The sequence below is a fragment of the Peromyscus californicus genome, unplaced genomic scaffold (genome assembly GCF_007827085.1).
Source record: "Peromyscus californicus insignis strain IS unplaced genomic scaffold, ASM782708v3 Scaffold_19__1_contigs__length_69161282, whole genome shotgun sequence".
Taxonomy (NCBI): Eukaryota; Metazoa; Chordata; class Mammalia; order Rodentia; family Cricetidae; genus Peromyscus; species Peromyscus californicus.
Window position 1 is genome coordinate 22,868,564 of NW_026294491.1, and position 14,287 is coordinate 22,882,850.

General features: G+C 41.0%; 1 protein-coding gene across 2 annotated transcripts in view; it reads right to left on the bottom strand.

The window, feature by feature from the left end:
* The window catches only part of Ctnna3 (catenin alpha 3), a 1,464,870-nt gene that overhangs the window by 1,122,200 nt on the left and 328,383 nt on the right, over positions 1-14,287 (bottom strand). For both annotated transcript variants that reach the window (XM_052744818.1, XM_052744817.1), the window contains exon 7: positions 49-252. In XM_052744818.1, the coding sequence (XP_052600778.1) occupies positions 49-252 (204 nt within the window). The remainder of the gene's footprint in view (positions 1-48; positions 253-14,287) is intronic.

Here is a 14,287-nt window from a genome sequence, read left to right on the forward strand (position 1 = left end):
AAAATCATCCCAGGAAAATGCAAGTAGGAGAAGGAACCCGTCACCTACGTTGTTCATGTACTCCGTCAGCAGATCCTGGAGAGCCTGGCGGATGGCATTGCACTCAGCGATAATCCGCTCTCGGTGGAAGTCTCTGGTGCAGGAAGAGTCAGCCAACAGGGCAGCCCCACTGATGATGGCCTCTAGGCGTTTCTCCAGTGATGGTCTTATTTCTTCCTCTTTCACTGTGAGTGGGTTCAGGACAATTAAATTCTGAGAAAATAAAACATTTGGATGGTTAGGACTCTGTGGAAGTCAAGTCTTAGAAAACAAAAAATAACAAAGAAAAACAAACATCATTTGCTTCCTGCTTAGAATTCAGGTGTATTAATAAGGAGAATTAGGCTTGTCCTGCCTCAACAGTTCACACAGAAGACTACATAAGCAATATTGTTCAGATGGAAGATAAAAGTTGTGCATTTATGAGCTTGGGTTCTACTGTTAGTCCTGGATTCAAAGCTTGCCCTTCCCATTCACCGAAGTGCCTTGGCTCCCTATTCCTCTCTTTCATCTGTAAAGTTACAGTGTTTATGTTGCTTACACCATAAAACCACCAGAAGAATTATACACACACTTAGCACGGTGACTGGCATGCACTGTTAATCACAATAGCAACATCTCTGAGCTGCCCAATCATTTTCACACACACACTGTCTCATCTTAACACTGAGGATGCAGGCAGCCAAGGTATGATTAGCCACACATTTCAGCGGCTGTGTGAGGCTGAGAGGCTCTTACCCAAGGTCAAAGAGCAAATAAACTTTGAAGTTGAGACACATAACTCTGTCTTATAATTTACAATTCAATGTCACTTTCATTATACTTTGCTGTAAGTCATGGGCGCTAATTAACTTTACCACTAACATATCAAAGAAAATTCTGGCTTTTAATTATTCATTTAAAAAGGAGAACTCCAGGGGCTGGAGAGATAGCTCATCAGTAACAGCATGAACAGCTCTTGCAGAGGATCAGAGTCCAGCCGAAACACCCATATTGGGCAGTTCACATCCACTTGGAACTCCAGCTCTAGGGGATCTGATGCCCTCTTCTGTACTCTGTGGGCACCTGCACTACACATCCCCACACAGACACAGACATAGACACACACACACACACACACACACACACACACACACACACACACACACAAATTATAATTAAATATTTTTAAAAAGGAAAACTCCATCTTCCTATTGATCTAAACTCCATCTTCCTATTGATCTATTAACTTGCAGAAATTCCAAGCTACTGGAAAGCGGCATAGTATTTTTAAGGTTTTATAAAGATATGCCAACTCTTTGGAAATAGTAATCAAAACAATGCATATCTTCTAAGACAAGTTGGAGGGCATGCTTCTCTGAGGATCCTTCACAGTGATAGATCAGGAGGAAAAGCCTCTCCAATGTGATCTTTGAAGAAAGAGTTAGTATAAAAGCTCTCTGAAGAATCTTTAACAAAATTGTGCCATGATCTTCAGAGTACAAGTGTCAGAGTATTAAAGTTGATACATGGTAATACTATTATAATCTTATAAAATAATATCGACATGGGTATGCATATTAATAGAGATATTTAGATATATAAAGATTACAGCTGTATAAGATAATGTATCATGAATATATATGTCAATATTGATACACATATGCAAATGCATATGTAAAATCTTGCATTTATCATGGTGCTACATCATGTTACGATCAATGTTTTATGTAAGAAGTAGCCAGGATACAATTTTAAGAAGCAGCAGGCTGGTAAGATGGCTCGTGGGTAAAGGTGTTTGCCTCACCAGCCTGGACACCCAGGTTCAGTCTCTGAAGCCCACATAAAAGTAGGAGGACAGAAGAAAATCCACAAAGTTGTCCTGTGACCTCCACCCTTCACACACACACACACACACACACACACACACACACACACACACACACACACACACATTGTGTAATAATAAGGTAAAGGCACATTTGGAGAGTTACACTTAAAAGGAAAACATTTAAGAAAGGATATCCAGCCATGGTAAAGCATAGAGCCCTGGCATGCTCACACACTATAAAATATACTGTAAACCAGAACACAGATCTTACACGACGTGGCTCAGCTAGCTTATAGTGCTCAGGATTCCTCCTTTCCAGGTTCTACTCCCTTAGTATTTTTTTCTGCTGCTCAATTTATTTGGACAAAGTCAACGAAAACAGAAAATGAAAGCAAATTGATTTCACAAGAGTCAAATCTAACCCTGTTTTCTCTGTTTCCAGGGCATGATCTTTTTCGTGAGACCTTCATCCTGGCATGGGCTTGGCCAAGGATCAAAGCTCTCTTTACATATGACTGCTGCTACTGGTTCCCTTTCTCATCATTGTGGCCACATACCTAATAAAACAAAGTTCAGGGGAGGGCAGATTTACTGGGACCGGAGATTCAGGAGAGCAAATGCCATCACAGGGACACACGTGGTGGCAGAAGCAGCTCACAGCTATGGTGCAGAAATGCCCCCTGGTCAGGAAGCAGGAAGAGGTAAACACCAGTGCATGGCTCATTTCCTCCTCTTTGCCTTTTCACTCGGTCCGGTATCCCAGGCCAGGGCACAGTACCACCCACATTCAGAGTAAGTCGTCTTCATCAGGTAACCCTCTCTAGAAATACCCTCACAGACAGATGTCTCTAGCACCCGTGTAAAAGCTGGGCATGGAGACAAGCTCCTTTTACCTCAGTGCAGACAAAGGAAAGGCAGGAGGATTGTGCTGAGGGAGATTTGCTGGCCACTGAACCAGTGTGATGAGGGTTCAATGGGAGATCTTCTCTCAGAAAAAAAAGTGGAAACTAATTCAGGAGGTCACCTAATACTGACCTCCGGCCTGGACACACACACACACACACACACACACACACACACACACACACACACACACACACACAGGAGAATAAAAAAATACATATGACATCAAAGAATCGTGGGCTCTCTATCAGTATCACTTTGGGTCAAAACTTTAATGGGAATCATTTCTTTCTGTTCATTCCAGGAAAGGGGCTCACATGGTCTAAGTCTTTCTTTCATCCCTTATAAACAAGAAAAATAAAATCTATAACTATCATGTAGGGTTTTTTTTTAGTTAACATGGCTTCTTTTGTCATTATTTGTTTGCTTGGTTGTTTTTGTTTTTAAGACAAGGTCTCATTCTGTTGTCCAGGCTGTCTTGGAACTCACTCTGCCACCCACCCTAGTGTCAGATTCACCAAGTTTCCCTAGCTGGCCTTGAACTTGAGACTCCTGTGTCTCAACCTGCCACATGCTAAGATTCTAGGCATCAACCACCACACTTGGATATTTGATTTTGGCTTGCAGTACTGGGGCTAAAACTTAGGACCCTACACGTAGCGGGCAAGGGTGCTAAACACTGAACTCTATGCTGGCCTTTTAATGCACTCTGTAGATTTACTCTCCAGGAGGAGGATCGGACCACCTCAGTGTCCTATTTACTAATGCTATTTTCCATTAAATGCCTTGGCATATGCACCTGATGAATCCAGTCATACACTACTATTAAAAATGTATCATGTCCAGAAACAGAACAGCCTAAAATACCACCCCTGGATGTATCATGTACTCAGTTACTAATTCCATAAGTATTTATTAATCATTATTTTTCAGATTCTGAACATGGCTTTTATCCATGCCTTACCCAGGGAAAGAAAGAGAAAAGCACATCCAAAACCAGTGAAAGCACAACATCAATATGGCTGGGAAGTTTTCTGTATTTTAATGAACAGGATATAATAAACCTTATTCATCATTCACACGCCGCATAAGGTGCGACGGGATTGATCGGATTTACATTCAAAACACTAAAACTCTCACACCTATTCTCCAAAGTGAAATTGCCTATCAAAAGAGATGCCGCTATGATTATAATCAAGTACCAACATTCTTCAGAAAAACACACGCTATGCTTCAAGTTGGGAGCAGCAGAAATAATAAGCACGTAGCATAAATAATGCTCCCCTCACAACTACATTATCAATCTTCAGAATGAGTGATAAAAATGGAATAAAATTTCTCCTTCTGATTACCAACAGAAAATGGTACTGAGAAGACTCACAGACTCTCCTGGGCATGGAATAGTCCTTCCTTTAGTGCATTTCCATTTAATCTAAAGAATGGACAGTTCAGCTATACAAAATGTAAATGGAGGCAAAAGGTAAGTAAAAACCTATAAATCAGCAAGATGATCAGCACTCATTTCGTAGAGTACCTTGGTCAATTAGTGTAACATACCCACACAAGTTTAACTACTTGTTTTAGTCATAAATTAAAAGCCGCATGGCTTACATTTACCTCTGTATAAATTAATATGATAGAAAAATAGAAAATATCTGAGAGATAATCAATATACTTTCAAAGAAAATTACACACATAAATTCCTTTGATTTTTTGCCCCCTCAATAGGATGAACGTAGACCATTTGAACTAAACAAGGAGCTGTGAGAGCAGTTATATCAGGGTGCTGATTGACACTTCAGCCATGTAGTTCATTTCACAGAAGATAAGTAACATTTTAGGATAGTTCTGCCAGAGTCCAGCAGCCTGGTCTATGTAAAATATCACATCGGGAATTCTTCCTGGTTTTGTCTATGGACGGTGAGAACAAAATGGGCCTTGATGGACTTTCCTCTTTTAAAAGCTTCTCTACATCGGATTCTAACACAGCACTCTGAGCTGTCAGCTGGGTTGTTGGGCTGCATATTATCACCATGATGCTGCAGACTGAAATGATACATTTCAATAAAGGAGCAAATTAAGGTTTCAGTGCAGATGATCTATTTGGGAGCATATTTTACAGATTTTGGTCCTTCTCCATAGTGGTCTATTTTAAAATATATAAGAAATGGTGATTAACTTATTCTGTTTATAATGATGTCAGAGAAAAGACTTTTTTACATCCTAATATTTTATATCATAGGTTTTATGTGCAGTGAAAACATAACATGTCTCTTTTTTTAAATATCACTAATAATGTCACCCTCATTGTCTCTAGCCATGAATTCTAGTGACATAAAGCCTAACTGAATACAACCCTATAAAATGTGAGCAAACGCTCGAATCATTACTGATATTTCCAGGAGCTATGGCTGCAGAGTTCCCCAGAAAGCACCTCATCAATGAAGATGGAGAGAAAAGGCACGAGGGGTGGGTTGGGGGGAAGAAAAACACAAATAATCCCACTGGCACTCTATTTTGTTTGACTCTACCTTACCCTTTTCTCAGTAATTACATCCCTTGGGGGAGACAGCAGGTTGAGTACAAGCCCTGGACTCATGGGTGGAATGCGCAGAGCAGGAGAGAGAAAGGAAATGTGGCCACCATGGCACAGCTGTACTTCATAACTGTGGAACTCTAAAGGCCAAGTCTGTCCCACCATCCCTTGAAGAATGATGAGAAGGAACATACCTGCCAGGAGGTGACAATTTCTCAAGAAACTGTCTGTCAGTGCCGGGTGTGGTGGCCGGCTCCTGCCTGTAACCTCAACACTCCCGAGGCTGAGGCAAGAGGATCACAGTTTCTAGGCCCTACTTGGCTACAGAGGAAGGTTCTGTCTCAAAAAAGCAAGCCAAAATGAAAAAGCATCCCTGTGATGCTCTTGATGTGGTCCCTAATATTTCCCCGTATCCTCCAGAGCGCTACTGTTTAAAGACTGGAGATCCTGAATAATTTGAAATTGTAACCAAATAACCAACTAAAAAATGTCCTTGGCCTGATAAGAGTTTTAAAACCTGTTCTTTTTCTGGAGAAGAATGTAACCATTAAATATAAATTAACTCAAATATTTCTAGCTAACAGGGCTAAGAATAAAATTGCAAGCATTAGCCTAAAAGTGCCACTAAGAATCATGATTTTAGATTCCACATGAAGCTACGCTGTCTTGGTAAAATAACACAATCTGAATGAGGCCATATTGACTCTAATATATAAATATATATATATATATATATATATATATATATATATATATATATATATATATATATATATATATATACAGGCATATAAATGGATGGATAGATAGATAGATGATAGACAGATGGATAGATAGATACATACATACATAGATTAGATAGACTCTAGAACACTGTCTAAAAGTTCTTCCTGTAATGATGAGATTTTTCTATATTGACCATGGTTTGATATGGCTAGAACAGCCAAGGCTGGTGCAGATGAAAAGTGATTTCTAGGTTTTGTTTAATAATGATTAACTTTAAGTGTAAATATCCACATACGACTAGTGACTGTCGATTTTCATTTTTATTTTCAAGCACAAGATTCTTTTGCTGTCTCATCTCTGGCCAACTTTGCTGGATGAAACTGGATGACATTGGGCAGTGATGATGCTTGAGCCACACACAGACGAGCTTGGTGTTTCTGTTCTGTCCTGCGTTACTTAGGAAACCTGTCCTGCGGCACAAAACAACTGCGTGTATCTACACTTGCAAAGGACGATGCGTTATAGATGAAAGTGCCCTTTTTCAGGGGCTGCCAAGACGGTTCAGTGGATAAGAGGGCTTGCTGATGGAGCATGAGGACATGAGTTCAGATCCAAATGAAGACTAAAAAGCCAATCAACTATATATAATATAAGATATAATATAAGATATAAGATAGTGCACATCAGTGTGAAAGGCAGAACATGTATCCAGAGGGAAAATATTCTGAAAGGAAAAGTGGAGATTATTACCAAAACCATTATTCATCTCATCCTGCTCCATTTCACAACCTCACAGGGTGCTTGTGTGTGGCCGGAAATGTCAGTCCCTGGATCCTACACGTTTGAAATTAAGACCAGCTGTGGCAAAATCATCGGGGTGGGAAACAACCACTGTTGTTTCCAGGAGTGAGTTCTTGTGTCAGAAGGAGCCTGGGGAGAAAGCTCTTCTCAGTGCTTCCTTCCTGCCCTGTGACCTCCTCTCTTCTCCCTCCTCCTCACCCCATTTCTCTTCCTCCTGCTCATCTACCTCCCCTTCTCCTCCTCTCCCCTAGCCTCTTTCCTTTTCTACCTTGAATTCTCTTCCGACCCTTGCCTTTCCACAAGAAGATATCTCCAAAACCTAAGGAAAAGCCAGTACTTTGCTCTTGACCCTGAAACCAAAAGGAACTTCCTTTTAAAAAATTACAGAAACAGAGGAAGAGTGGATGGTGATGGGGTGGGGGAGGGGTTGGGAGGGGAGGAGAGAGGGGAAACTGGTCAGGATATAAAATTAAACTAGTTAATTAATTAATTAATCAAAATTATTACCCAGCCTCAGGTATTTTGTCTTAACAACAGAAAGTGAATAAGACACCTCCTATTCCACATCTGAAAATCAGACAGGGAAAATATGTCAAAGTACATACTGAAATATATGAACCTAACTATTTCTGAGAACAGTAGTACATACAAATTCCCAAAGGAAAAAGACTTTTAGAAGAAAGCAAGGCAGTGTGCTACTTCCCCAGGAAAAGATAAATCCCTCCAAAGTTGGGATTCTTCGCCAATATAGCCTCTACATCAGCATTAAATACAATTCTTCCTCTAAACCTGAGGACTTCTGAATAATCTTCTTGGCAGATTATAGCTTGCTTACATTAGGTAAACTGAACCCATCTCCGACTGCACACACAATAAAGGCCAGGAAATAGAAGTTTGCATCAAATCAACATGCTCTTACACTTTCATACGCTTAGATGTCTCTTGATAGTTCAAGTCCTCTGAGATGCCCATAGGCCATGGACCAGGCAGACAATTAATACTCAGCCTATTGCTTTTTGCTCATAAATCTTTCTGGCATCTAAAGAGAGGTCACATACATCCTTTGTATTCATCTGCTCAATAATTATGAAATAACCACCACACACCTTACACCTTATTACAAACAATTTGTCTTATGTTTAAATCAGAAATATTCAAATCATCACTATTAGAAAATATTGACCAGAGCAGACTATCATCACTGCCTTTAGCATGACATGTCTTATCTTGTTTGTTCATGAGAAGTCAACTAACGTAGACCAGTGCTCCTGGCACTGGGGCACACACCTCTTGGCTGTATCTTTTTGTACTCTGCCTACCCTGTTACTACAGTTCTGGCTCCGCCTTTGCAATGGGCTAGAAAGACAGGGAAAATTACAGAAAAGTGGGAAGGAAAAGGAGCCCCTCACCTGGCAGTCTATCTGAAGCCTCTCTCCGTGTGAAGAATCAAGAATTCTAATACAATTCACAACATCTGCCTAAGGCCTTTCCCTTCCCAGCAGTGTTTTAGGACTCTCATCAGAAACCCCACGTACAGTAAGACATGTCCTCCCACACCTTGTACAAACCTAGATGCAGGACAGAATTTCAATTAAGAGTGAGGTGAAACGTATTCAAGTAAGACAGTGTCAACTTCTGACCTCCAAATACTTACATGTACATGTGTACACACACACACACACACACACACACACACACGATCATATGAACATGCACACACATAAAGAATGTATTTCATTAAACAGCAACTCTCTCTTTAAGAAGCCCACACCCATGCACCCATGTGCACTTTATTTTTCCCTGCGATTCTTCTAATTTTAATACATTCCAGTTGTACTTTATTTCTGCACCAAAGCCAAGGACACAATTTTAGCTGAGTTGGGTCCCTAAAAAATTAAGAGCACTTCTCACTGCTGGGAGCAACACATGGGGCTGTGCAACCATCCCTGGCTGCTGGCACACTTACTTGTAGGATAACTCAACATTCACATGCCTATGATAGCAATGTGAAGGACTGCATTCAAGGAGGACCTATGAGGCTGCAGAGATGGCTCAGGAGTTAAAAGCATGCACTGCTCTTGCAGAGGACCTATGCTCAACTCCCAGCACTCACTGGCAGTTCAAAAACTGCCTGTTTTTCAGCAACAAGGGATCCAGCTCCCTCTTTGGGTCTGCATGAGCACCTGCACTAATAAGTGCATACCCCCACACAGGTATATATGTGTGCACATAATTTTTAAAATAATAATTTAAAAACATTAAAAAAAACTATGCCTTCTAGAGACCACAAGGTTTCCATGTGATACAAATAAGGTTAATCTACCTCCCACAGTGTAACTGCCTTTCTTCAAACCCCATAGACACTGGCAGGCTGCTTACCAAATATAACCTCCAACAGATGCACAGCGGGTCTTTGCATCTGCACTCTATACATTTACACAGGCTGCTTTTCCATCTGCAGGACATAACATATGTCAATTGATTGGCTTACAGTAGGTTTGGAGAAGAGTCAGCCAGAGTTGGCAGGAACCTCAAGTCTACTCATTGCTTCCTTCCCCCCCCTCCCCACCCCCTTTGCTCTGAGGCTTTGGTCCTTGCTCTTTTTAATTCTGTCTGCAAAATCCATCATTTAAATTCAAGTGGTCATTCCTGGCTAACAACACTGAAATTCTGTGAACATATAACTTGTTCGCAGTCCAAACCTCTTAGATGTCAGTAATAACCTCAGCTAACAGGCTTCTCTCTAATTGAAATTCTATCCTGCATCTGACAGGATGAAACTGGAGCTTGTATCATGTGATGGGCACCAAGCGGAGTGAAAGTCAACCTGAAAACGGACCAAGAATTTTCCAGGAGCATGTACACAATTCTAGGAGCTCCATGTGAATACAAATGTGAGATTCCTGTTCCAAAGGCATCTGGGTGCCAGGGAGATGGCACAGTGGTGTGAAGGCGCTAGCCACACAGGCCTGACAACCTCAGTTCAACACTCGGGGTCCACATAAAAACCCAGGTGTGGTGGCACTCCTCGGCAATCCCAGCATGCCTGTAGTGAGATGGGAGGCACGGGCAGGGAAAAGGCCCGAAGCTCCTAAACCACTTAGCCTGGAGTGCACAGCACAACAGGAAGAGGAGGAGGAAGAGGAGGAGGAAGAAAGATCCTGTCTCAACAAGAAAGAAGGCAAGAATCAGCTCTCCAAATCTGTCTTCTGATCTCCACATGTGTTTTATGGCATGATGATGATGATGATGATGATGATGATGATGATGATATGTATGTGTGTGTGCCTGTGCATGTATACATGAGCATGCGCGCACTCGCGCGCGCGCGCACACACACACACACACACACACACACACACACACACACACACACCTTTTTTCAAAAATTTAAATGCATTCAGAATTTCGAGGCAGTGACATCAGATGAACCACACCGAAGACACCTTCTTGGAGCTGGACCCTATGTGACTGTCACACTTACCCATGAATAAAGCCCTGAATCTTTAAAGGAAACGTGAGAAATGTGTACTCACACACTGAACATGTGCACACAGATAAAGGGGAAAGAACACATTGTATTGCAGAGTGACTCTGCTTGACAAGCTACTGGTGGCATTTTCTCCACAGCTGCTACCTTTATCAAACAGTTTCTCTTTGGAATTTACAGAGACTAGACTTGGAAATCAAACTTGGAAGCTTCACTCATTATTATGGCATAAAACTTAATTGGGGTTCAAAATGTAATTGCCTACCAAGGCTGTTGACTTCAGATATGAAAATGCACAAGTGGCATTTAAAAGTGATAAATCTGGGGCTAGATTTAGTCAACCCAAAATCTAAAGCTTAGCCATGAACTCTTGCCGCTAACAAAATCTGTGGGTGCTAGACTCCAGGAGTACTTTGATCACAATGTAACACATGATTATAAATTTTTATTCAACATTTGGAGAAACAAAAACTGATGTTATCCTATGACCCATGATACTAGCTAGATTTTTATCAGACACTATGTCCTCAAGTAAATATTTCTAAAAGTTACCACTCTTCATACATTGAAGAAAGTAAAATGTAGATTCCCAAAAAGCCAAGCTGGAACTTGCATGATTGAACACCACCAAGAATTATTCTGGATTTGGGGAGAGGGGCATTGAGATAGGGTATTTCTACATAACACTGGCCATCCTAGAACTCATTATGTAGGTCAGGTCAACCTCAAACTCACAGATATCCACTTGCCTTTACTTCTCAAGTGACAGGGTTAATGGTGTGCACTACCATGCCCAGCATTTTTTAATGTAAGAAATGGTTTTGTGGCTTGTGGGCTTGATTTTTCTTGGTTTCAGCTTATCCCCTGAACATTTCTCCAACAATCATCAATCCATTCCAAACAAAGTGCGTGATACAGGAGACAGACCATGTTAGGTTTTTAAAAAGTGTTCTACACAGCAGAAACTAGATAACAGTGGTTATAATTAACTGTGCATGCCACAAAAGTTAGGGTCAGAGCCTAGACTCTAACTCTAAAAAGACAGTTCAGTCACTGCCCTCTCAGTCGGACACCTAAAGAAACAGCTAATACTAAAGCAGAGAAAGACTCAGCGTGGTCACATTGGTAAAAGGGATGAAGAGGTCGGGGGACCATCCCCAAGTCCATTTTCTAGCCACTGACATGAGGTTTAGGTTGAAATAGAGAAGACGAGGTATACATAACTAAGCAGTCCTGATCAAGGGACGGTCCCACGCATCATCAACTCTGCTCCCGTCTCTCCCATCAAGTGGTCTGACAAATGGTCAAAACTATTTCTAAGAGACAAGCTCCCACTTTGGCTGGCATCAGGCTTTGGCCGGCATCAGGCTTTGGCCTTTTCCAGCTTGAGTCTCTGGAGGAAATTTCTGTTTCTCAGGGACCACTGTTTTGAAGGAAGGGCATAGTATCCATTTATGATACCTTCCTTACTGCTAGGACACACAACAACTACAGTCAGGATATCACACTCACTTACATAGTAAATGTAACCTTCCAAAGGCTTTGTGATAATCTGACTATATGTTATCTACAGATATAAAAAAGAGGTATGAAGGAAAATTCCTGGAAAGAAGCTACAACTACAAAGGCTGATTCGCTGATGAGAAATTCAATGATATAGAGAGATTGGAATGTTGCAAGTCCAGAGTGAAACCATCTTAAGTCATCTTTATCCTTGATAGCCACTGATTGCCCTCCTCTGTGTGTGACCTAGCATCTTTGGACCATAGGTAAACCCTTCAGAATATGCCATCACAAGCCAGGCAGTGGTGGTGCACACCTTTAATCCCAGCACTCGGGAGGCAGAGCCGGGTGGATTTTTGTGAGTTTGAGGCCAGCCTGGTCTACAGAGCGAGATCCAGGAAAGGCACAAAGCTACACAGAGAAACCTTGTCTCAGAAAAAAAAAAAAAAGAATATGCAATCAGGTCCCCAGTTTCTACCAACCAAAAGGCTAAGAATGCCACCAGACATCATCTGAGGCTACCAGCTAAGCATTTCTCCACTTCTCTGCAACCTACCTACCTAGCGAGTGTTTCTACCGATGGACTTGAAAAGTCTCTTGATTTATGATTTTCTTTGTTCTGCTTCTATAAAAAACTTCATGAAACTGTCACCATGTTTGAATGCAGGATGTGGAGTGACCTGAATCTCTGTTCCTGGGCCATGACCACTCATATTTTGCTCCAGAATAAGCTATTGTGTCCACTTCAAGATGAGAGTTACAGTTTTACATCAGTGGGAGGGAGGTACATGGAAAACTGTACCGGAAACTAGAAAGCCTCTTATTCCTGGAGTCTATTTATAGTGATTTTAATTATTTCCTTAATCACCATGAATAATTATAGAAATGGTAAATTGCTTAATTTAGTTTACATAACATATGTGTGTGTGTATATATATATACACACATATATATTTGATGTCAGATGATCTCCCTCATACACTAAAAATGCGTACACACACACACACACACACACACACACTGGAACGGCCAGGTGCTAAACAGCATTTTCTTTGTTTTATATCACCTACCATCTCCTCACCTCATTGCACCACCACTGGTGTGATGTCATGATTCCTTTATGAACATCTCCTCCTGACATCTAAGCTTATATGGCCCACTTTTTCCCTCGTTCCCTTTGGGGTGTGCAACAGCTACCAATCCTTACTTATAGCTTCCTTTCCTCTTTCCGCTGTGTTGGGCATGGTCCCTATTATCTTTTATGTGGAATATTACCAAACTTTCTTGATTCTTTTTGCCTCCCTCCATCCTTGCAGAACAGTCCGCACGGCATAACTGTTCAATCTTTCCACAGAATCTCTTTGATTTTGTTCTGGTCCTAATCAAATAGTCTGTATTAATAAAGCTCAAATTTGTGAGTCTGTCGTTTGGTATGGTTCCAAAATGTGCTTTCCAAACCTGGTTAGCGGCCGCTTTCCTGCTGTGGCTAACTGTCATATAGTGTTAATGGGAGTAATCTGCAAATGTAATTTCATTACTGCTGGAAAAGAGAAATTTAGTCCTCTCTCTGACAGAGGAAAATATGAACTTAGAAATTTGATTTCCTTATGAAGGAAACAGGCTTTTGTTAGAAGAAAATTATAAAGCTAATCTCTGACCTCAAAGTACCTGTCAAGAGACACATCTGAAATGTCTTAGTCACTGCAAATAGGAAAGCTCAGTGAGTAAGTTCCTGAACCAGAATGTACTGACCCATGACGCCAGTGTAACAGTATCCAGAAATTCTGACCCTCATCCTGTTCGGCTGTCCATCCCTAATAGTATGCTCTTGTGTGAAGAGTTTCTACTAGCTAAGGATTCACTTGGAATTGAATAATCTTATTTTGTCCTTGTTTTTACCTATTCAAGTGATAAGTACTTAACGATTTTTAAAGACCTTAGAGTTTATATAATCCCTTTTACATAACTATGAAAAGTCATTAAATATTCGATCCAAATCTTCCCATTATTTAAGATCTTGCTTGGTTCCCTTCCATAAAGCCTCTCCTGATTGTTCCTTGCTATAGGAGAGCCTTAGAATGTGTAATCAATAGACAGACTCCATCCCACATCCACTATACCCACCCTTGCTTAGGAAAGACCACCTCTGGGATAATACCCAAAGAACAGTTTGTTTCTTTATGAGGGGAAGGGCAAGGGAGAGAGAGAGAGAGAGACAGAGACAGAGAGAGAGAGACAGAGACAGAGAGAGACAGAGACAGAAACAGAGGGAGAGGGAGAGACAGAGAGACAGAGAGAGAGATAGTGACAGAGACAGAGACAGAGAATAAGAAAAGAATTTCTCTAAGGCAAAAAGAGGGAAAAGCCAGTCCCAAAGGCACCACTGTTCTCTTTTTTAGCCTTGATTTTAGAAAACTTGCCATTGTAATTCTTTCCCTGTTCTTGGAAATATATGCAAATCCTGGAATGTCTTTCTCAG